This window comes from Balaenoptera musculus, chromosome 13 (assembly GCF_009873245.2).
Source record: "Balaenoptera musculus isolate JJ_BM4_2016_0621 chromosome 13, mBalMus1.pri.v3, whole genome shotgun sequence".
In the NCBI taxonomy this organism is placed as follows: Eukaryota; Metazoa; Chordata; class Mammalia; order Artiodactyla; family Balaenopteridae; genus Balaenoptera; species Balaenoptera musculus.
Window position 1 is genome coordinate 669,299 of NC_045797.1, and position 21,702 is coordinate 691,000.

The following is a 21,702-nucleotide window of genomic DNA, read 5'->3' on the forward strand; positions in this document are numbered from 1 at the left end:
CGCTGAGGCCAGAACTGATCCTCCGCCCCCAGAGAAGGGTGAGCTCCTCCACACTGGCTCCACCCGGAGGGATCGGACGAGAGCCACAGACACCCCCCTGGAAAATGTGCACAGACGTACAAACCTCCCCCCCACGTTGAAAATACGTACTTATGAACAGTAAATGTGCTAGCATATTTTTTAAAAATGTAAACATTTTTAAATGGGGCCAAAACCCGTTTTAAAAAATATTCTTTTCCTATAGGTGGAAAATGTATCCTTCATTTCTCTCCTTGAACTGTTTTCCTTTCATTTCCCCCCAAAAGTTTTATGCTACAACAACACTTTTTCCACTAAGGTCTTTAACTGATCATCCTACCATATTTCTCTGCAATTAAAATGTATTGTGAAACTTTAAAATTTGTTTTACTTTCCAAATCCATAAGGCCCTAAGGGTTAACATTCATTTTCTTCTGGATTAAGTTATCATTACAATGATTGTTGGTATACAAATGATGAAAACATAGGTATGTTACGAATGTTACATTTTATTCACTATTTAATTATTTACATGAGAAGCAAACCCTAATGAGATGAGCAGGGCCACTCTTTACCCTCACCATTATTTCATGCTTCCATGGATAAAGATGACTGACTCCTGGGAGACTCAGGGTTCAACATTAATTCTAGATTTATTTTCTATTTTGGGGGTTGCTTGTACCCTTTTCACGTAAATAAGTTGTGGGAATTATATAATGCATCCCTTTGAAGCTCTGAGCTCCTTACAAGTTATTTGTCAAAATCACATATTGTTTAATTATCAAAATCCATGCTTAATGATGTTCCAGTTGTCAACTCAATCTCCTCAATTATGGAAATTAGCTGCAGATTTAGCTCATTCAATTTATTGACCATATCCCCTACAGCTTAACTGGCATTCCGGGCAAAGCAGATTTATCTTGTGCCAGAAAAAGTCTTACTTCATTTTTAAACTCAAATGAATGAGCTCTGATACATTTAATGAGTCTATTTTTTAAAGTTACAAACAGAAGATATTAACTCAATACACTATTACTCAATATTCCGTCACAATGCATTGTAACGTGTAGCCCAAAGCAGAAGTTATTTATAAGTGAGGTATGTTCCTTTACTGAGTGTATACTGTGTACATTCATAGAAATCTGATATTGAGCTTTTAGCAGTAATTTTTTAAAGAAACATAATATAAAAATGCAGAAATAACTGTAGTTAGAAATGATCAACTTTTTACCTGCCACCCCGTCTTGTTCAGTGGAGGAAGGAGACTCAAACTGTCTCAATTTGCCACTTAAGTTTACTAGTGAAAGGCTGGGTAATGGTAACAAGGCGTCGTAAAGCCTTCGGAAGCAGAGTGCCACTGCGCACGCGAGTGGCAGTTTTAATTTATCAGTTTTTAAAATCAGTATTTTCGATGGAAATAACTCGACCAAAGATCTGTCACAGACTTTTGAGACCCATTAAAATCAAGTGTAAGGAGAAAAATAAATGATCAGCAATGACTCTGCATTTAATGAACAGAGAAAGACGCATATTGCTTAAAAAAACAAAGCAGGGCTTCCCTGGTGGCGCAGTGGTTGAGAATCTGCCTGCCAATGCAGGGGACACGCGTTCGAGCCCTGGTCTGGGAGGATCCCACATGCCGCGGAGCAGCTAGGCCCGTGAGCCACAATTACTGAGCCTGTGCGTCTGGAGCCTGTGCTCCGCTACAAGAGAGGCTGCGAGAATGAGAGGCCCGCGCACCGCGATGAAGAGTCGCCCCCACTTGCCGCAACTAGAGAAAGCCCTTGCACAGAAATGAAGACCCAACACAGCCATAAATAATAAATAAATAATTTTAAAAAAAAAAACAAAAAACAAAGCAAAAGGAGGCCAGCAGTTGGCATATATGTTGTATTTGTCAGTAGAAGACTGAAAAGCTTAGGGCCGGTTGTGGCTGGAATAAGTCTTTAAAGCTGTAATTCAGGTGGGCAGGACACGGTGGGGCTTAAGGACGCTGCCGTGGACGCAGCCCGGCTGGACCGTGACCCGCTCGGGGCCCGGTGAGCGTCACGCCTGCTCTGCTCGGCTCCCACCGCGCCCGCCCTTCCGCAGCCTCTCTCCACGCCTCTCTCTGTCTTAAAACGATGAGTCCTTTTGAAATTAGGGGACGAGATTAGGGCAAAGTCCTAAAAGACAGTTGTCACGACGACTCCCCACATTCCCAAACCTGCCATCTATCTGCATACAGAACACCCGATACGGTTCCTCAGCTGGGCTGCATCCTTAGCGAGAGAATACATAAGGCCGGGAAAGGTGGGTAGCCCTGCGGGTTTAGGGACCCCCCAAAAATCTCTTCTGATGGGGGTCCTAGAGCAATTCGTCAGAGTAAGATTTCAGATCCCTTCCTTTCGTCAAGGGCGAGGACTAAGCGCTATCGTGAATACAAAAATGTCATCAGGCAAATCGATTTTAGGATGAACAGGCCCTGAGACCAGAATCTGAGGGTCCAGAAATGGGCCCTTGAAGCCATCCCTATGGCAACCCCCCTGCATGCCCGGGGTGTGCTTCCCAAATGAAGACTTCTGCAAAGGGAGAGCTTCTTTTGCTAGAACGAGCTGCCTCTTTTCTAAGCATGTAGAAATGATCAGACATACTATGGCTCGATTTCTGAGCGCAGGAGAAAGGCCGGAGGCTGATCCAAAGTAAAACTCTAGGGTGGGAAATGAAGAAAAGTCAGAACGCATCAAGTTGGAAGAATCAAACTTCCATGAATACTGTCTTTCTAGGTACAACCCAGAACTGGTTTATCATAGAACAAGCCTGTAGAATAAGAAAAACTAATGCTCCAAATTCGCAGTGTTTAACAAAATGCCAAAGAAGCCTGGGACCCGCCAGGATGGGGAGGGGACCCTAGCCAAGAACAGCCCTGCTTTTAATGGTTCTAAGTTTGGTTTGGAGTTCCGTGAAGATTCTCTTTGGGGGAAAAGAAGAATCCTGCCGCTTTAAAGAAAGCTCAGAATTTGAAACTGTGCTGATGGTCTCACCTCCAGCCACATGCAGATGTGAGAAGTCTTCCCAGGTTTCCTGCCCATCAGCCTTGCCCCCAGGGTCCAGCTTCCTGAGGAATCACGATTCCTTCCATATTAGAGGAAACGAGGGAAGTAACCTCTTTGTAAAGTCTTCCCACTAAATCACTCACCACAAATGGGTCTTTCCTGTTATGCATTTGTGATGGGGGGGCGGGGGTCATACTGGGGGAATTCACACTAAGGAGAGAGAAAGGTGAGGTGTCCTGAGCCGAGCTGGGCAGGCTGCCTGGCCTCCCCCGCTCCATCCTGTCGGTAACTTTTCTGGAATCACGTCACTCTGGAACTGTTGGTTCCCCTTTATTTCACAAACCATTTCCTTTGGGGAAAAATTAAGATAATCCTTTTGGAGGAAATCCCTGATGTCACAAAATGAGATTTAGGAAGTGGTGTCATGGCCACACACAGTGTCAGGGCCTGGGGGCCAAATGGGTGTTTCCTCCTGGAAATGGCATTTAATCAACCGCCTGTGACTTGGCCGTTTTACAAACACTTCTCCACGTTATTGGAGAATGATGGGCAAAACTGACAGCCCATGAAGACAGGCTTCTCTCTCAAGATTTAACCGCAACACCAAAGTAAGGATCACGAATTACACGCAGTGTTTTATTCTTACTTGATCACTGTCTTCCGATATGGATAAAGTTAAAAGATGGATAACTTTCGGGGACTTCCCTGGTGGCGCAGTGGCTAAGAATCCTCCTGCCAATGCAGGGGACACGGGTTCAAGCCCTGGTCCGGGAAGATCCCACATGCCACGGAGCAACTAAGCCCGTGCGCCACAACTACTGAGCCTGCACCCTAGAGCCCGCATGCCACAAGTACTGAAGCCCACACGCCTAGAGCCCGTGTTCCGCAACAAGAGAAGCCACTGCAATGAGAAGCCTGCGCACCGCAACGAAGAGCAGCCCCAGCTCGCTGCAACTAGAGAAAGCCCACGCGCAGCAACGAAGACCCAACGCAGCCAAAAATAAATAAATAAATTTATATTAAAAAAAAAAGATGGATAACTTTCATAATCATTAGTAATTAAAAGTTATTTAAAATTAAAATGTAGAAGTAGAATCTTCAAAAAGAGAAAACTGAATTTCAGTGTGGGGAGCGGTTCTAGTTACTACATAGAAAGTGTGTCTTGGCTTCTGGTAAATGACGACGATGTTTTCGTTACAGCTATAGCTGAGTGATGAGCTGCCCAAGGATGCGTACAAGCACATCTCACTTTATTGCACTTCGCAGATAGCGTGTTTTCTACACACTGAAGGTTTGTGGCAACCCTGCTTCCCGCGAGCCTGTCGGCACCATTTTTCCAACAGCATTATTTTTCTTTTTTAATTAATTAATTAATTAATTAATTAATTAATTAATTATTTTTGGCTGCGTTGGGTCTTTTGTTTCTGTGCGAGGGCTTTCTCTAGTTGCGGCAAGCGGGGGCCACTCTTCATCACGGTGCACGGGCCTCTCACTATCGCGGCCTCTCTTGTTGCAGAGCACAGGCTCCAGACGTGCAGGCTCAGTAGTTGTGGCTCACGGGCCCAGCCGCTCCATGGCACGTGGGATTCTCCCAGACCAGGGCCCGAACCCATGTCCCCCGCATTGGCAGGCAGACTCTCAACCACTGCGCCACCAGGGAAGCCCCCAACAGCATTATTTTTAATTAAGGTGTGTATGTTGTTATTTAGCCATTATGCTACTGTAACTTAATAGACTACATATAGTGTAAATATAACTTTTCTATGTTTTGGGAAACCAAAAAATTCGTGCGACTCACTTTATTGCAATACTCGCTTTGTTGGGTGGTCTGCACCCAAACCCACACTATCCGAGGTCTGCCTGTACTTATCTCCCTGTGCCAATTTACACAAGAAGGTGTATGCTTTCTTTAGGGTCTTCCTTAAGTGAGTTCTTTCTAGAAATACTTTCTAAGTACATTTTATGGCACAGGAATCCACTCTGACTGCAGTCAGAGTCTTAGAGACGGACCACGAGGAGGTCTTGCTCTGTGCAGGGCTCTGCGTAAACGGCCTGGGGAACAAGCCATTGAGAACCAACCTGCTGCCAGCACGGGGAAGTTCATTACCTACGGGAAGAGGTGTTAGTGCAGCGGGTCTTGGCCGAGGGTGGCTGTGCTCCCCAGGGGACAGCCGACAATGCGTGTAGGTACTTCCGGTTGTCACAACTGGGTATGTAAGGGGAGAGACTAGGGGCGTTTCTAACACCCTACAACACACGGGACGCCCCACAGCAAAGCGCCATCCAGCACAGAGGGCCAGCAGTGCGAGGACGGGGACCCTGCTTGGAGCGTGTCTGGGGCCGGCTAACCGACGGGCACTGCGTGTGCCGCCTGCTTCGCGCTCATCACCCGGTCCTGCTGCACGATGTGGCCGGCAGACGCACAGCACGGGAAAGAGAAGGCGACAGAGAGGGAACAGCAGGCCATGGAAATAAGAAAAATGTGTGGAAAACAGAGCCTGCCTTTCTTCTCTCTTGCTCCCCTGGAATCTCTCTCCTAAGCCCTTTGTCATAATTACTCATTTCAATAAAAAGATCTTAGATTTGAAAAGAGTATGTCAGGGAAAGAACACCATATCGGATACTAGAGGACCAAACTAGGTTCTAATCCCATTTGTGTCACTAATCTGCTGTCAGCAAGGGCATTTCAGCCTCTCTGGGCCTCAAGGAAGAAAAGGCTTTCCAGGGTGTGGAGACCAATGTCTGCCTGGACCAATGTCCAGGGGGCAGGCTCCCTGGAGCCCCGTAAATATGCTCTGGGTCTGACCGCCCTGCTCCGGCTTAGGGGCCGGAGAGCCTCGTGAGACCTCAGCCCCCGCCCCACCCCCTCTCCTCCTGCTCCCCTCACCCTCCTCGGCACCCAGGGCAGCCCCACCCTCCGGCTGTGGGTCACTGGGTCCCCTCTTCCGCTCAGCCCCCCAAACTGTCCTCTGCCGTTCCCAGCCCGAAAGCCATCGCCCTTCACGGAAAGAGAGATTCTCGTTACAATTGCACGGGTTTCTGTCGTAGGGAACGTGTGTTTCTGGGACACAGCAGGAGCTGGAAAAATGCGTTTGAGTGAATAACATGGTGTTCCCTGCGTTGTGTCCCGACACGCTGCGCCGCAGGCTGGCCGGGTGCTTCCCTCCCAGGGGCACTGTTTCTATGGGAAAATGCTGTCGAGCTGGCCAACAACTGACTTACTAATGACCTTTAAAAACCACCGTTCCTTCCTCAGGAATGGCCTGTAAAACAGAAAAGTTTAAAATCTGCTTGGTAGAAGGAGAAGGAGAAATCAAACAGTGGCCATCTCTGGGTATCACATAACTCTACGTATACGTATTATCACATAGAGAGACACGTGCAAATGCGTAAGGAGGTGATCACACACGCGCGCGCGCGCGCACACACACACACACACACACACTGTCGTCCTCGCTCACAGCTCGGGGTCATCCCTAGACCAGCCCCCCCAAAGTAGACGTGAGAAGGGGGTTCCAGGACTGGTCAGAATGAACACACGCGAGCGCGGGCCGCGTGGTGACACCACAGGATCAGGGAGAACAAGTGTTGGGGAAGAAGAGGAGACAGAGAAGAGCTGGATACGGAGGGGGTGCCCCCTTCCCCCCCAAACAAGAGCCCCTTTAGGACACAGGTGCTGGGAGTCGTGGGGCCAGAGGAAGCGGGCTGTGCTGGGGCGGGGCGGGGGGCACCCGCAGGGCGGGCGGGCGAGCCCCCGGGACCCGCCAGCGTCACCGCCCAGGGCCACCCCCGCCCTCGCGCACCGCCTGTGGCTGCTGCCCGCCGGCACCCACCTCGTAGAAGAGGCCCTCGGGGAACTGCTGGAAGCATTGGGCACACACGAAGCACTGCTCGTGGTACAGCTCGCCGTTGCTGTTGACGATCTTCTCGGCGGGCGCGAAGCCGCCCCGGCAGCGCTCACAGCTGGCGTTGGCCAGGGCGTTGGCCATGTTGCTGCAACACACAAGGGACACAGGTTACGGACGCGGCCCTTCCCGGGAGCTCAGTCTGAGGCCACAGCAATCGTATCTTGTCCATAAAGCCCGTTTCCCGCTTGCGACCCAAGGTCTCAACCCCACCCAGCGTCCGGGGTGCAGACCCTCTGGTTCGCCGACATTCCTGCACCCCCTGCCAAATGCCCACGAGCGCACCCACACCACCTTCCAGGAGGCAGGGACACAGGGGGCACCGAGAGCCGCCTCAAGGGCTGAGCCGACAGCCTGACAAGCGGCCTCATTAAGTCCCCCCCACGTGGGTCCGGACACGCTGAAGGCCCGGCCAGACGCAGGCCCCCTCGCACCCGCCGTGAGGGCCTGCGGAAAGCAGCTTCAGTAGCTCTACAACCCGCCAAACGCCTTAGCCCTATAATCCAATTGGGAAGACAAATGTTGAACACTAATATTACAAAATGTATCTTAAAAGCACAGAATCTTCCACTCTGAAGATCATTTTACAGATGGTGAAGTGCAGGTTCAGGGACGAACGAGCCCAACCTTGCAAAGCTGTCCAGTTCATGGGAGACACAGGCCCAGAATCCAGGTCCCCCGCCCACGAGTCACAACCAGATGACGGTGTCACGTCAAATGCTCGAGAGGAACCGCTACGAGACCCCGGCTGGTGAGTCCGGGCCGGGGTCCCCCTGGACCCCAGCACACGTGGGTGTTTCCAGTAAAGGCCCACGTCCCACCCAACCCTGTGCAGCCTGGAGGAAAAGCATCCAATCAAGCCCGTGACCAGACCACTGCTTACTCTGAATCTCATATAAAGGAACGGCCTCCAGGTGGGAAGGTCCCCAGGCAGAGCAGGCACTGGCCCAGCCAGCTTCGTGGTTTGAAAGTTTATTTTCAGATATCCAGACCCCACTCAGAGCACACGCTCTGCTCTGTGGCCGGCCCCGGGGCAGTTTCTCTCCATGCAGACACCCAGTCAGCCCACCTGGGGAAGTCATCGCCGACGTCTTCCGAACCTTCCCAGCCCCCAAGCGGCAGGTGGGCGGGGGTCCCTCCCGCAGGCAGACGGGCTGCCCCGTCCCGTCACAGCCTACATCTCAGCCTACATCTCGCTGCTTCCTTAGCAAGGTTGGCACGGCGCATGCTTCACCCCCGCCTACCCCAGCGGAAGACAACCCCGCCCTCTTCCCCCAAAGCTCTCACCCAGCAGTATCCTGCCCTGGGGTATTCACACTCCACCAGAAGTGCCATGTTCACAACCCCACCCCAAGCAAAACTCAATTCAAACACCACCAGAAAAGGAAGAAAGGGAGGCAGCCTCACTGCTTGTGGCAAACCTGACCTGAGTCTCATACCAAATTGAATTTTCTACTTTGTCACTGCAAAATTACTGTGGATCAGGGAGAAAAACCCATCAACTCCCTTCGTCACCTGGCTTTGCCATAAGCCAGACGAACGGTGGTAGTTTTATCAAAGCTCTGGAAAGGCTTGTTGCCCCCCTTCTCCAAAGGGGGGGCCAGCATCCACAGGTGTCCCTCGACGAGGTGTGCTCAGCCCACAGCTGCCTCCATGGGCCTAGGACCATTTTGAGGATGAAATAAGAAAAAGTATATAAAACCACTTTGGAAACCAGAAGATGCTACTCAAACATGAAGCATTATTATTACTTTAAAACTTTCTCAAAAGAGTCACCAAATTCTCAATGATTTTAGTAGAACCCCAAGAGAGCTACAAAAGAAGAAATCCTGGAACATCCTGACTCATGATTTCCTAGATCAGTGACCCTCTCGGGGTGGAAATGTCCTCCCTTTTCCCACATCTCTGTGGGAGGCCACATTTTCTTTATAAACATCATGTGAAACAACAACATATTGCAGAAGGATGAATGCAGGTGAAACAGTTTTATCAAGACAGACATTAATGAGGTTTGCAAAAATGTAATACAATGCCACTCTTCCCCCCAAGTTTTCTCATTTTGGAAACATTTTTCATAAAAACTTAATTAATATTAATATGTATTAATATTATTAATGTGTGATGAGCTTATTGTTATTTTAAATGAACTAATAAATACTTAAAATTTTTCTCAGTTTTATTTTCTAATACAGTAAATGCTGATAAAACAAAAGCTATTTGGAGACCTCAATATTGTTTTAAGAATGTAAACGGGTCCCAAGATCAAAATGTTTATCATTGACCTATTTATACTCATTACACTATAGACCGTTTACATTCAAGTTCAAATACTCAAATAGTTAGAAAACAGACACATTATACAAACAAGTTTTCCCCACACACAGGAAAAATAAAGTAGTTTTAGAGATAAAGTAATATGTATTTTTGAAGAAGTACTCATTTTAATAACAAGCAGGAAAAGAAAAGAAACAGAACATTAGAGGAAACTTCCAGGAAAACAACCAACCAATAGTCTCACCCACCTACTCAACTGTTTACATTATTTCCCTTCCTCTCTTGTCTCTGACCCTCTGGCACCGTGTATTTTTTTTTTTAATGGGCTGTTTTTAGAGCAGTTTTAGGTTTACAGCAAAACTGAGTGGAAGATACAGAGAGTTCCCGTACACCCCCGGCCCTGCAGGCACAGTGTCCCCAGTGGCCAGCATCCCCTGGATGGGAAACTGACACATTCTTTCCACAGCGACTGTCACAGTTAACACAGATGATAGAAGCTACTTATTAAAAGTCAGGGATGACAGAGCTGTCACTTGGTCAGTTATAATTAATAGGCTAATTTTTCAGAAAAGGATTTCCTTTTCCTTTTCCTTTCTGTCGGGAAACGTACACCTCGGGGAACAGAAAAGCCTTTGTAACTGTCCGGTCAGAATTGCTTTGGCCGACCTGCTGCCACACATCAGCTGCACACAGAAAACCTGATGTCCTCGAGCTTTCCCTTGTTCAAGTGCCTCGTTTATCAAAGCGTGCGAAACAAAACCTCGAGCATTAAAGTGCAGAAATGTAAACCCTAAAAGCGTCTTGACAGTTTACCAAGTGTTTTGGTTACAGTGTAATTATAATTGCCCAATTAGTCTTAAACAGAGCTCCTCAGGAGTTGTGAAGAGAAGCAACATCTGTTGCAAAAGCGCAGGGAACGGATGGGTGGAAACAGAGAATCAGGCCCGTTAAACACTCCTTCTGGCTAATGACTCCTTGGAAGCCCCAGGCACTCCCAGCTCCCAACAGGGAGACCTCAGGGCTGCACGGGCAGCCACTGAAGGCAGCGCTGGACGCCCCCTCCACCCCGGGAGGCCCCACTGAAGGCGGGGTGATGTCAAAGCCCAAGGCAGGGAACTCGAGCCGCAGGAGAGGGCTGGGAGGGGCACTCACAATTTGATGTAGAAGTCACAAAACTCCTTGTAGACCCTGACGTCGCTGTGCCTGCGCTGTAGCCTGGACACGGCCCTCTCATCCTGGCCGCAGGGCGCCCGGTGTTCCCCGTTACAGGCCGCCGGGGGGACCTCCTCGCCCTCCGGGATGGCAGCGGGGCGCGGGCCAGGGAGCGCCATCGCGGAGCGGAACGGGGGACCGGAGGGACCCGGACGGAGGCACGACACCCAGGCGGCGTCCCGGTCACTCCCCTCCCCGCTCCCACACGTCAGCGGCTCCAGGGTCGCGCCGGCCCCTTCACATTAAGAGCTCCGGGCAAGGCAGTTGTGCCCCCGAGATGGCGGCGTGGATTCGCTGAGGGTCTGGAAGCTCCAGGAACTTTCCCCGCGCACACGGGACCGGCTGTGCGGCGGCCCGGCCGCCCTCGGGAGGATGGAACAGCTGTGCGGGGGCTGCAGGCATGAACCCTGCTCTGTGACTCTGGCGAAGTGACAGCCCAGTCCGAGGCTGGGCAGGGGAAGAGCTGGCGTCCAGTTACAACTCCTTCCGTTTGGCCCCAGCTGAGCCTGTAACCAAGGCAGCCCGTCCTTCTGGGCCTTTGTCACGGATAAAAGATAAAGGATAAAGGATGCACTGCAGGCGCGCTGTGCTCCTTCCACGCCACTGTCGGCTCCAGCGCACCAGGGTCAGCCGCGAAGCGATGAGGACACGGTGCCCTGGGGCGGTGAAAGGGGCCCGGTCTCTGCAAACCGACCTCCCGGCAGCCCTGTGCCTCCCGCCAGGCCAAGGGGAGCAGGTGGGAATCTAACAAATACAGCAGACTAGCGAACACAACAAAAAGGAAGCAGACTCACAGATGCAGAGAACAGAAGAGTGGTTTCCAGGGGGGAGAGGAAGGGGGGAGGGGAGGCAGGGGCGGGGGGCTAAGAGACACAGACTGCTACGTATAAAGCAAATAAGCTACAAGGCTACACTGCACAGCACAGGGAATACAGCCAGTATCTTCTAATAACTATAAATGGAGCATAACCTTTAAAAATGGTGACTCACTAGATTGTACACCTGTAACTTAAACAATATTGTACAACTATACTTCAAGTTCAAAACGTCAAGAAAATAATTTTTTAAAAATTAAAAAAAAATTAAAACCTACATGGTTATATAAGATGCTGAAATTATATTTAGTGGGTTTTTAAAAAAAAAATTTAGTGTTTTAATCAATCAAAAAGAAAAAAAGAAAACCTAGGGAGCAGGTGAAAGGCACACTGACTGACAGAGCAGGTCACACGAGAGACAGAAAGGCCACGAAATCATCAGCAAACAGAAAAAACGCGTCTGAGACGTCCGCAGCATGACGGCCAGAACTGTAAACAGCGTTCCTAGGTGCTCACTGCCGTGTCCCCAGGAGGTACAGGTGGGGAAACCGGGGCACGAAGAGGCTGCATGACCAGGAAGTAGGTGGTGGAGTCGAGATTTAAAGCCAGGTGGTCTGATGCCAGAGACGAGATGCTAACTCTCCGGGGGAGAACGGTTACACGTGGTCACTGGGGAGCAAAACAGGTTATCCAGGAGGGCTGGGCGGTGCACACAAAACGGGCTAGAGGCCGAAAAGGAGGCACGCTCTCCCCACTCTGGACCCTAAGGATCTCAGGGTACAGGTCAGAATGGCCCCGGCCCAGAGCCTGCAGGGGATGGAGCAAGAGGCTCGCCATCTTCACACAGGAAAGAAACAGCCTCGGGGTTAAAACATTTTTGTTTACAGTGACCATGTGGAATAGAGAGGGAAGGAGACAGCTGGTGTGGAGAGACACACAGACACACACACACACACAGACACAGACACACTGACACACACTCAGACACACACTGACACATACACACTCAGACACACACTGACACACAGACACAGACACACTGACACACACACACTCAGACACACAATGACACACACTGACACACAGACACACTGACACACACAGATACACTGACACACACACTCAGACACACTGACACACACACAGAGACACACACTGACACACAGACACACTGACACTCAGACACACATAGACACGCAGACACACACTGACACACACACACACACTCAGACACACACTGACACACAGACACACTGACACACAGACACACATAGACACGCAGACACACACTGACACACACAGACACTCACAGATACACTGACACACACAGACACAAAGATGCGTGACAGGTACTTGTTGGTGAGTGAAAGGGGCTAATCATCCATCTACCTGGTCTGGAAAACCATGAAAATCAGCTGCTGTTGGCACATCTAAAAACGTAACCAATTATCTCATTCCCTCCATAACGACTAGTCCCATCTCTACTAGACAGGAAAGCAGGGCTGCGGAGAAGCTGATGGTTCCCGAACACACGACGCGATGAAGTCTCTCATCCAGCAAGGAATTAAAGATAATGTGAAGGACCTGCAATCGCATTTTAAATTTTTTATTTTGACATAATTATAGTCACAGGAAGTTACAAAGATTGTACAGAGAAGACCTTTGTACCCTTCACACAGCTTCCCAATGACTACATCTTATGTACAATCAAAACCAGGACTCTGACGCCAGCGCGATGTGTGTACAGTTCTGTGTCACCTTGTCACACCTTGTAGATTCGTGTAACCGCCACCCCCATCCAGACCTGGAGCTTTTCCATCCCCACAAAGACCTCTCTCACGTCCCCTCTGATCGTCACACCCACCCTCCAGCAACACCCTAGTCTGCTTTCCATCCACGTAACTGTAATTTAGAGAATGTTTTTGCTGTGGACTGTCTGTGTCCCCAGAATTCATACTGACAGCCTAATCCCAAGGCAACGGGATCTGGAGATGGCCCTGTGGGGTGTCACCAGGGTCGAATGAAGTCATGAGGGAGGGGCGTTAATCCCCCAGGATGGGGTCAGAGATACCCAGGCGAGAAGACAGCCAGAGACAGCCGCCCACCAGCCAGGACGTGGGCCCCCAGCAGACAGCATCCGCTGGAGTCTTGATCTTGAGTTTCCCAGGCCCCAGAACCTTGAGAAACAAACCCTTCCTTAAGCCATGCAGCTATGGCATTTTTGTTACAGCAGCCGAGCTGACTAAGACAGCTGCATAGAGGGAATCACGCAGCCTGTGACCGTCTGAGACTGGCCTTTTCCACTCAGCAAATGCCCGTGAGACCCACCAAGTTGTCACATATGTGGATTGCCTGTTCTTTTCACTGCTGAGTAGTATTCTGTGGTGTGCACACACCACAGCTTGTTTAACCATCACCCACTGGAGGACACTTCAGTAGCTTCCGGTTTGGGGCTGTTGTGAATCCAGCTGTGGGTAAGTTTCTGGGTGAATAAAAGGTTTAATTTCTCTGGGATAAATGTTCCAGGGCGAGATTACTGAGTTGTATGAGAAGGGTACGTTTAGTTTTTTAAGAAACCGCCAAGCTGTTTTCTAGAGTGGTTGTACCACTGTACATGCCCACCAGCAAAGCATGAGAGATTCAACTCCTCCACATCCTCGCCGGCATTTGGTGTTATCATTATTTATTTTAGCTGTTCTAATAGGTGTGTAGTCCCAATTTTATTATGTATATGTATTAAGTTCACATATACGCAGGTAAGTACAAAAAAGAAGTCAGAAATGTCACTCCACCAGATAATCGTACTGACAGACGGGAAAAACAGTAATACATGTTATTTGGGAAAAAACTCAAACGCTACAGAGATGTATAGCATGAACAGTAAGGTGTCTTACTATTTACTTTGTGTTTGTCCTACTAATCTCAACTGTGCCCTTGACGGACTAAAGCGCTCACTGAAGAATGCCTTGATTCTGATCACCAAGGCCAAGAGTTGAGGTTGCGATCAGGGCAAATCCGGTCTGTTGTGTGTTTTGTTTCCCCGGCGCCCTGAATGCAGCCAGGCTCGCCAATCTCTCCACGGACGGAACCGCCAGAGGCTGTGCCTGGACAGGAAACGCGTCCCGACCCTCCTCCCCACCAGCTACTAACTGTTCCACACCCTCCACGAGGTCCTTCTTCCCAGACTGTGCTGGAAACTTCGTACAGGGTCCCTCCGCTCTTGAAGCTCTGCTGTTTCGGGAACACTGTGCGAAGGCGGAGCAGGAGGAGACCCTCCTTTTTCCCGGTTTCCTCTCCCTCCAGCTGGAACCGCGCTGACGAGGGCGCACAGTCGCCCCAGAGACACCAACCTGCCACCGGAGTCCAAGCCCCAGGTGCCCTCTGCCCATCAGCACAAGGGCACCGCGGCAGATGCGGAGGGGTAGACGAGGCTCCGTCTGCTTACGCTTCTGCCGCATCTCGTTCTTTCCTCCTTTCATTTTTTTAATCACCGAGGTGTAGCCTAACTGGGAGCTGGGTCGAGGGGCAGGCTGAGGTTTGAAGGGAGGAGACGGAAGAGCCGTGGCTCTTCATCACACATCTCCCCCTGCCGGCCTCGTCCCAGGAGCTGGTTCTCGCAGAGAAGCTCTCAGGGCAGAGGGGTCCCTGTGCCTTCCACGCGCCCCTCATGCTCAAACAACACAGGAGCGAGAGGCGAGGCTGCAGGGCTGCCGGCTGATGGGGAGGAGTGGACGGATGGTCGCCTCGGCCCCAAGGGCGTCCCGGGGGGGCGGGGGTGGACGCCCGGCCTCGGCAGCCTTTCTGTTGGGGTCTCAGCTTCTTAAAAAGTAACTGCTCGAGTAATTTCCTTACATCACACGTGTCACATCTGAACACACGGAACTTCCGCTACGTGCTCACGATTCTACAGACCTAACCGGTACGTAAGAGGCGCCCGCTCAGCACACAGGCGCGTCCACGTGTGGCAGGAGCTGCCCGGGGATGCACGTGTTCCCTCCACCGTTCATGCAGGTGACGAGCGCGTCTCTCCCCGGGCCCTGGAGCCGAGGGCAGACGCGTGACTACGCGGCATCCACTGGTCAGGGCACCACACGCCCAACGGGTTGCACAGGACCGTCGGCTGGTCCCGCACGTCCCCATCCAGCCATGCGGAGTGGAGCTCAAAGACGCGTGTAATTTCTCCAAGAGGGCAAGGGGTAATCTGAGGCCAAGTTAACACCATTGCTCAATTTTCATAGCCAGGCATTTTGTTACTTTTAACCCATTTCTGGCACTTAATAATGTCACTCTTAGAAATGCAAACAACCCTTTTAGACTGTGATTGTAACCATGAGAAAAACATTTATCTGAACTCCCTTGACTGAAATCACTGCAGCCCATGCAGCGCAGCAAAACAGCCCTTGAAGCAGGTGCGAAGCTGTTGTATAAAACATCCCAAAGCCATTTTTTTCTGAACAGTGGGCCTGCAAGGTGGTTTCCTGGGTCCTGGGTTCCCAAAGGTTCTTCCCGAGAGTTTCCATCACCGGCTCAGGCCTCCTCCTCACCAAGGCTGACCTGGATCTCTGGGGGATCCCCCAGGACAGGCCTGGACCCCAGACGTCCATCCAGAGTGGAGAGACTTGTTGTATGCTGGGCAGTGGCTCAGTCCTTTAGGGCCACTGTAACCAAACACCACCGACCAGGTGGCTTATACACAACAGAAATTCATGTCTCACGGTCCTGGTGGCTGGAAGCCCGAGACCAAGGCACCAGCGCAGCCGTGTGCGGTGAGGACTCTCCCGTTCCCCTGGGTCCTGGCCGGCACCTCCTCGCTGAGCCCACACACAGCGCAGGGGCAGGGGCTCTGTGCGTCCGTTCACAAGACCTTCACCCCGCCCTCCGACCTCATCACCTCTTAACACCACATTGCGGGTTAGGACTTCTGTACATGAATTGAGTGGGTGCGCAAACACTCAGACCAGAGCAGGCAGGACCTGGGACCCTGGCTGAGTGTGCTTGAGTGCGTGTTAGATGCCAAACCACACGCAGCACGTCTGCTGTTGAGCTGACCACTCCCATGTCCTGCACAGAAGGCTTCAAGTCCATCGACCCAGCTAACGCCATGATTTCAGCCAGAACAAATTCCGCCCCTGAGGAAACACCCTGCCCAAGACAAATAACCTGCTCAGAGGCGACAGACCAAGAAAGGGCAGCTATTTCCACCAGCTCAAACACTGAGTGTAAGCCTGAGCATGGTTGGCAAAGTCAAAAACGCAACTTTTTAATAACTGGTACCTTTTAAATTCAAATTCCCTCAAATAGCAACAACTGAATTACATGCATCACTACCAAATATTTCTTCTACGTTTTTAAAAAAATTTTTATTGGAGTATCGCTGATTTACAACGTTGTGTTAGTTTCAGGGGTACAGCAAAGTGAATCAGTTATACATATACATAGATCCACTGTTTTTTAGATTCTTTTCCCATATAGGTCATTACCAAGTACTGAGTAGAGTTTCCTGTGCTCTACAGTAGGTCCTCATCTACGTGGCTGAACATGTTGACCGACTGCCTGTAAAAAGCGGGCCCTGACATAGGAAACGTGCTGTTAATGCTGCCCCTGTCACACAGGCAGAGTCGCTGTGTGGATGTGACCCCAGCGCCTGGGAGGAGCTTCTCCAACCTCTATCCACAGGAACCCGGGGCGTGCGGAGTGTGGGGATGGCAAACCAGCTATTTTCACTGTTTCTCTATTTCACTCAAATGGAAAACCTACTCTGATTTTCCTCTCCTATTAAAACAAAACAATCGTGACATGCAGTAAAGATAGCGGTGCTGGAAAGGTCCTTCTCACACCCCCGTCCTGCACAAATGCCCCGTTCCCTCCAACAGACGGGAGAGACAGGGCACTGCTGCTACCAGGACGCCTGCCCCGTCCGTTAAACTGCTCCCAGCTCCTGGCTGCAGAGAAGGAAATCATCCACCACGAGGGGCCAGAGAGAAGAGACTCGGCTGCACGCCTCCTCCAACCCAGTGGAAATGAGGGAGCTGCACACCTGTCACCTGCCGTGCAGGCCCAGCCCGGGCAGCAGGGGGACGGGGAAGCGTGCAAGGCGACTTCACACACGGAGGTCTGGGGAGGTCACCCTGGCTTATACACAAGTTAACTCAAACTTCATGCCCGCGTGTGGCCTCTCAAGCATACGCCGTACGCCTGCTTTCACTATTAAAGAAAAGTGCGCAGTGACCAGAAGTAAAGAACGTCCTTGTTAATATAAAGAAGAAATGCCCCCCTTCCCGGGACGCCAGCGCTGGCCCTCCCTGGATGATAAGCCTCCCTCCCCAGGTGCCAAGGCCACGCTGACTCACTGCGTACGTGCTGGTCTGTTGTTTTTAAACCTTGAAGGAATGCATCCCTGGCTTGTTTAATGTTCTTTGTTCTGATGAAATATAAAACTGTGCTGGGGCTTCCCTGGTGGCGCAGTGGTTGAGAATCCGCCTGCCAATGCAGGGGACATGGGTTCGAGCCCTGGTCTGGGAAGATCCCACATGCCGCGGAGCAACTAGGCCCGTGAGCCACAATTGCTGAGCCTGCGCGTCTGGAGCCTGTGCTCCGCAACAAGAGAGGCCGCGATAGTGAGAGGCCCGCGCACCGCGATGAAGAGTGGCCCCCGCTTGCCGCAACTGGAGAAAGCCGTCGCACAGAAACGAAGACCCAGCACAGCCATAAATAAATTAAAAAAAAAAAAAAAAAATTGTGCTGAAAACCCTGCTTTTCCAGAGCAGTTCCTCAGAGTTACCTGAGAGGCTGTCTTCCAGGCTAGAGTCCTCCCAGTCTGGCTCAGAAAAACGCCCCAAACTCCTTTCTATTCCTGTTCTAGATTGTTTACTGATTACTTCCATCAACAGGAGCAAAAGGCAAAATCTTTAATAGCAGAAAACTGGCGAATGATGTGTGCAGCGGGCAGCCCCGCGTGCAGGGACATGGGGCACCGGGACAGCAGGACCCGACTGCACGGCTTTGTGGGGTGAGCTAGACTCCCCGACCCCGTCGGCCCACACACGGTGCAGCTTGTTACAGAAAGTGTACAAAAGGCAGAGAAGACTCACCACATTCCTGCCACACACACAGGTCTGGGGAAGTCTTTGTATCTTTATATGAAGAAGGACTTGACTTCTGTCAGTGTGCACTTTTCTTTACTAATTAAAGCAGGTGTACGGCGTATGCCTGATAGGCCACAAACAGGCGTAAAACCTGAGTTAACGCGTGTATAAGCCAGAGGGACGTCCCCAGACCTCTGTGTGTGGAGACAGCCTGATAACACCCAATCCCTTTTCTTGTCAAAATGCACACACACTCGAGAGGGCTGTTGCCACGTGGTTGTTTACAATCGCCTTTACTGGTGACGATCAAATGTTCCCAGCACTGAGGACACCACCCAAGCGGACAGGGACACTCCAGGCCCTTTTCTCCCGAGCTTTCCCGGAGCTTCCGGCCCTCTGAGGCCCGCCCGGCGCTCAGATCCTCCTGTGAAGCTCCTCTGACATTCCGCCTGTGCTGACCTGCGGGCCCGGGAGCCGCGGGATCTGGGAAGATCTAACCCTGCCCCACCCTGGAGAGGGACCGGCGGCCCCGTCACGCTCCCCCGTCTCCCAACAGCTGGACCAGCCCCGTGTGCAGTCGCAGGGGACGGGATGGGCCAGCTGGTGGGCAGACTGCCGCCCTCCCCCGGGACTGGGTGACTCCATCTAAGGGTCTCACTCACCACCTCAGCCTGGTTTCATCCCCTCAGTAAAGAAGCTGCCCCCACCCCCCGAACTGTCATCACGGCTGGAATCTGGAACTGGGCTCCCAGGTTCCCTCCCACTGGGTCCCCGCGGTCACTCAAACAAGCAGGGTTCGGTCAGCTTGAAGAACATGCTCAGAATTCCTCTTACAGGCTGGGCCGTCTTCTCTGCGTGTCTAGCCGTCTCCGTGGGAAAATGCCCCTGGAGCAGCCCTCCACTCTCGGGTCACTTCTCCCTGGCACTCGTACTGTGACCCACAAACACGCCGTCTCCCCCGAAACATCCTTTTCACGGGATCTATTGTGTCCTGACCAAAACAGACAGACTTGAGAGGGTCTCGTATTTCAAATACAAAAGGGCAGCATTTTTAGCAAGAGTGTGGACTTCAGAGAAAGTCCGGTTTACGAGGAAATCCCTGCAGTGTGTCCGCGAGCCCTTCCACGGCCATGGGGGCCACCGGCACCACTTGCTTTCTGGCTCTCCGTTAGGTCCTTATTTTAGTTCTGACTCAGCCGGGACGGCGCCCTGAAAGCTGACCTTCAGCAGGCCTTCGGGGGAGGAAGCCAGCCCAGTTATCTTGTGACCGTGATGGAGCTAATTGTGAGGTCGGCCCTCCTCAAGGAAAAAAAACCCTGAGAATCTCAGGACAAAGGACAGAAAGAAACATTTCATTCAAGTGAAAACAACCCTTTCAAATTTTAATCTACATGTCTCACTGCTTTTCTTTTAAACAAAGAACATGTTTTCATGTATGTTTTAGCACATTAAGCAACATTTGAAAAATATCGGACAAGATAAAGTGGGGGAACTGCAAAATCTGTGTTTTTTTGATAACTTTAAAAAGCTTTCTTTTCTTTCACTCACTTCAAATTTCACGAGGTGTGCACAGCAAGGCTGGAGCCTTAGATGTTTCAGCTGCGGAGCCTTAGATGCCCCCGCGGGACCGTCGGAGGACGTGAGGGGCCCGAACAGTGGTGTCCGGCACCGGCCCGCGTCTCTCCGTGGGCCCACGTGTGTCCCGCGTGTCCCCCTCTTCTGGTCCGCCCGGCACCCCTCCCCGCACCGGGTGATCTGGGTTTCTGAAGGCCGTTCCGCAGGCTGAGGGAGAAAGCTCTCGGCCAGTCCCCTGGCTTTTCTCAGGGGGAGGGGGTCTGCGTGTCTGGAGGAGCGGTGGTCACGCCCGACCCGACCCGACCTCAGGCAGGCCCGCTGGCTCAACAGCATCACTCGGGTCTCTGCTCCGACCCGGTCCGGGCGCTGGGCCAGGCGGACATCCCACCAGCCGGCTCCCGGCTCCCTCTGCGGGCTCAGATCCTGCCCCTTCTTCCCGGCCCTGGGCCCCCAGCCCTGCGCCCTGTGGGATCCCTGCTGCAGCCCCTCTTCCCAAGCCCGTTAGAGTTAGGAACTTCATCGTTGCAGCGAACCTTCCTCCTTCTAATCTCTGTGTGGGTCTCCCCTCCTGATTGGACCCAGATCGAGGCACGAGGCCATGCTCAGACCCCAGGGCCCGGATCCAGTAACAGGCACGGGGCTCACTCAGCAGCTGGAAACACCCACACCTACACATGAAACTGGGCAGGGTGGCGGGTCACGTGATGAAATCGCTGGGAGTCCAGGTCAGCTTCCACCCGTGCCCCGAGGAGCGGTCCCTCTGCCCCTCCCGTGCCGTCCTCTCCCATCCCGCGCCGTGTCTGTCCTGCCCCCCTCCCTCCCGCCTCAGCCACAAACCTCCCAGGAAGGTGTGGAAGGACAGGTCTGTGCAGGGGAAGCTCCGGAGCTCAGGGCAGCGCCTGTGCTGCGTCTTTCACATTTAATTACTTAAATGATATAAAAGCAACCTTAAGCCTTCCTGACTGCAGGGCTCCAGTTCTCTCATAAACGGAGCTGATGGGGGGTGGGAGGGTTTCTGTGCAGGAGGCCACGTGCACCTGCCCCATCCCGGGTCCACACCAAGCACGGCAAAGCGCAAACCAGAACAATCTCTCATCATGGCATAAAGGAAAGCAAAAATGCCATCAGAACTAGCCTGGCCCAGGTCACATGACTAAGCTGGGAAAAGAGAAAGAACAAAATAATCGAGTTTTCAAAGAGCTCAGTCTACTAAGAAAGTCCATCAAAAGACGGATGCTGAGAATAGTGCAAACAAACGAAGAGAACCACGTGGACGGAGTAAGAGTAAGAGCGGCTGGCCCTCCAGCGATGAGTCTGCGAGGCTGCACCACACGTGGACTTAGTTCTATCAAGAGCGCGCGCCACGGATGGGAATGCTCTAAACCACGGAGACAAATGACCAGGATTATTTCACGGGACCGTTTTCTCCTTTCAGATTCAGAAGAGAATTCTGTATTCAAAGGATAAATTTTAAAAACCCACCAAATCAATTCCTAAGGGTAAGACGCTGGCAAAAGTGACAGGACAGAAAAACAAGAACAGCTCTCAAGGACAAAATCCACACCTTACGTTGCCGTCATGGTAAAAACACTGAGTCAGACGGATGGCTGAGCAGCTTCAGCATGGAGTGGGGCGGGGACGGGGCATCACCTGGGCGGTCACCACCTGGGCACAGGCCGGAAGACAACGGCAGGAAGGCTCAGGGGGCGACGTCCACATTTCCTCATCCAGAAGGCAGTCTGTACACTCGCTGTGCAGGTGTAGATGGTGCCGAGGTGAACTG

At 51.6% G+C, this 21,702-nt stretch overlaps 1 protein-coding gene across 11 annotated transcripts in view; it reads right to left on the bottom strand.

Annotated features, from left to right (window-relative positions):
• LIMS1 (LIM zinc finger domain containing 1) overlaps positions 1–21,702 on the bottom strand; it is a 103,962-nt gene that overhangs the window by 10,935 nt on the left and 71,325 nt on the right. For 5 of the 11 annotated variants that reach the window (XM_036873146.1, XM_036873145.1, XM_036873144.1 and 2 more), the window contains exon 2: positions 6,887–7,046. In XM_036873146.1, coding sequence (XP_036729041.1) covers positions 6,887–7,046 — 160 coding nt within the window. Of the gene's footprint in view, positions 1–6,886; positions 7,047–10,384; positions 10,872–21,702 lie in introns of those variants that run through there. The other 6 variants (XM_036873139.1, XM_036873138.1, XR_005022398.1 and 3 more) reach the window with 5 other exon arrangements.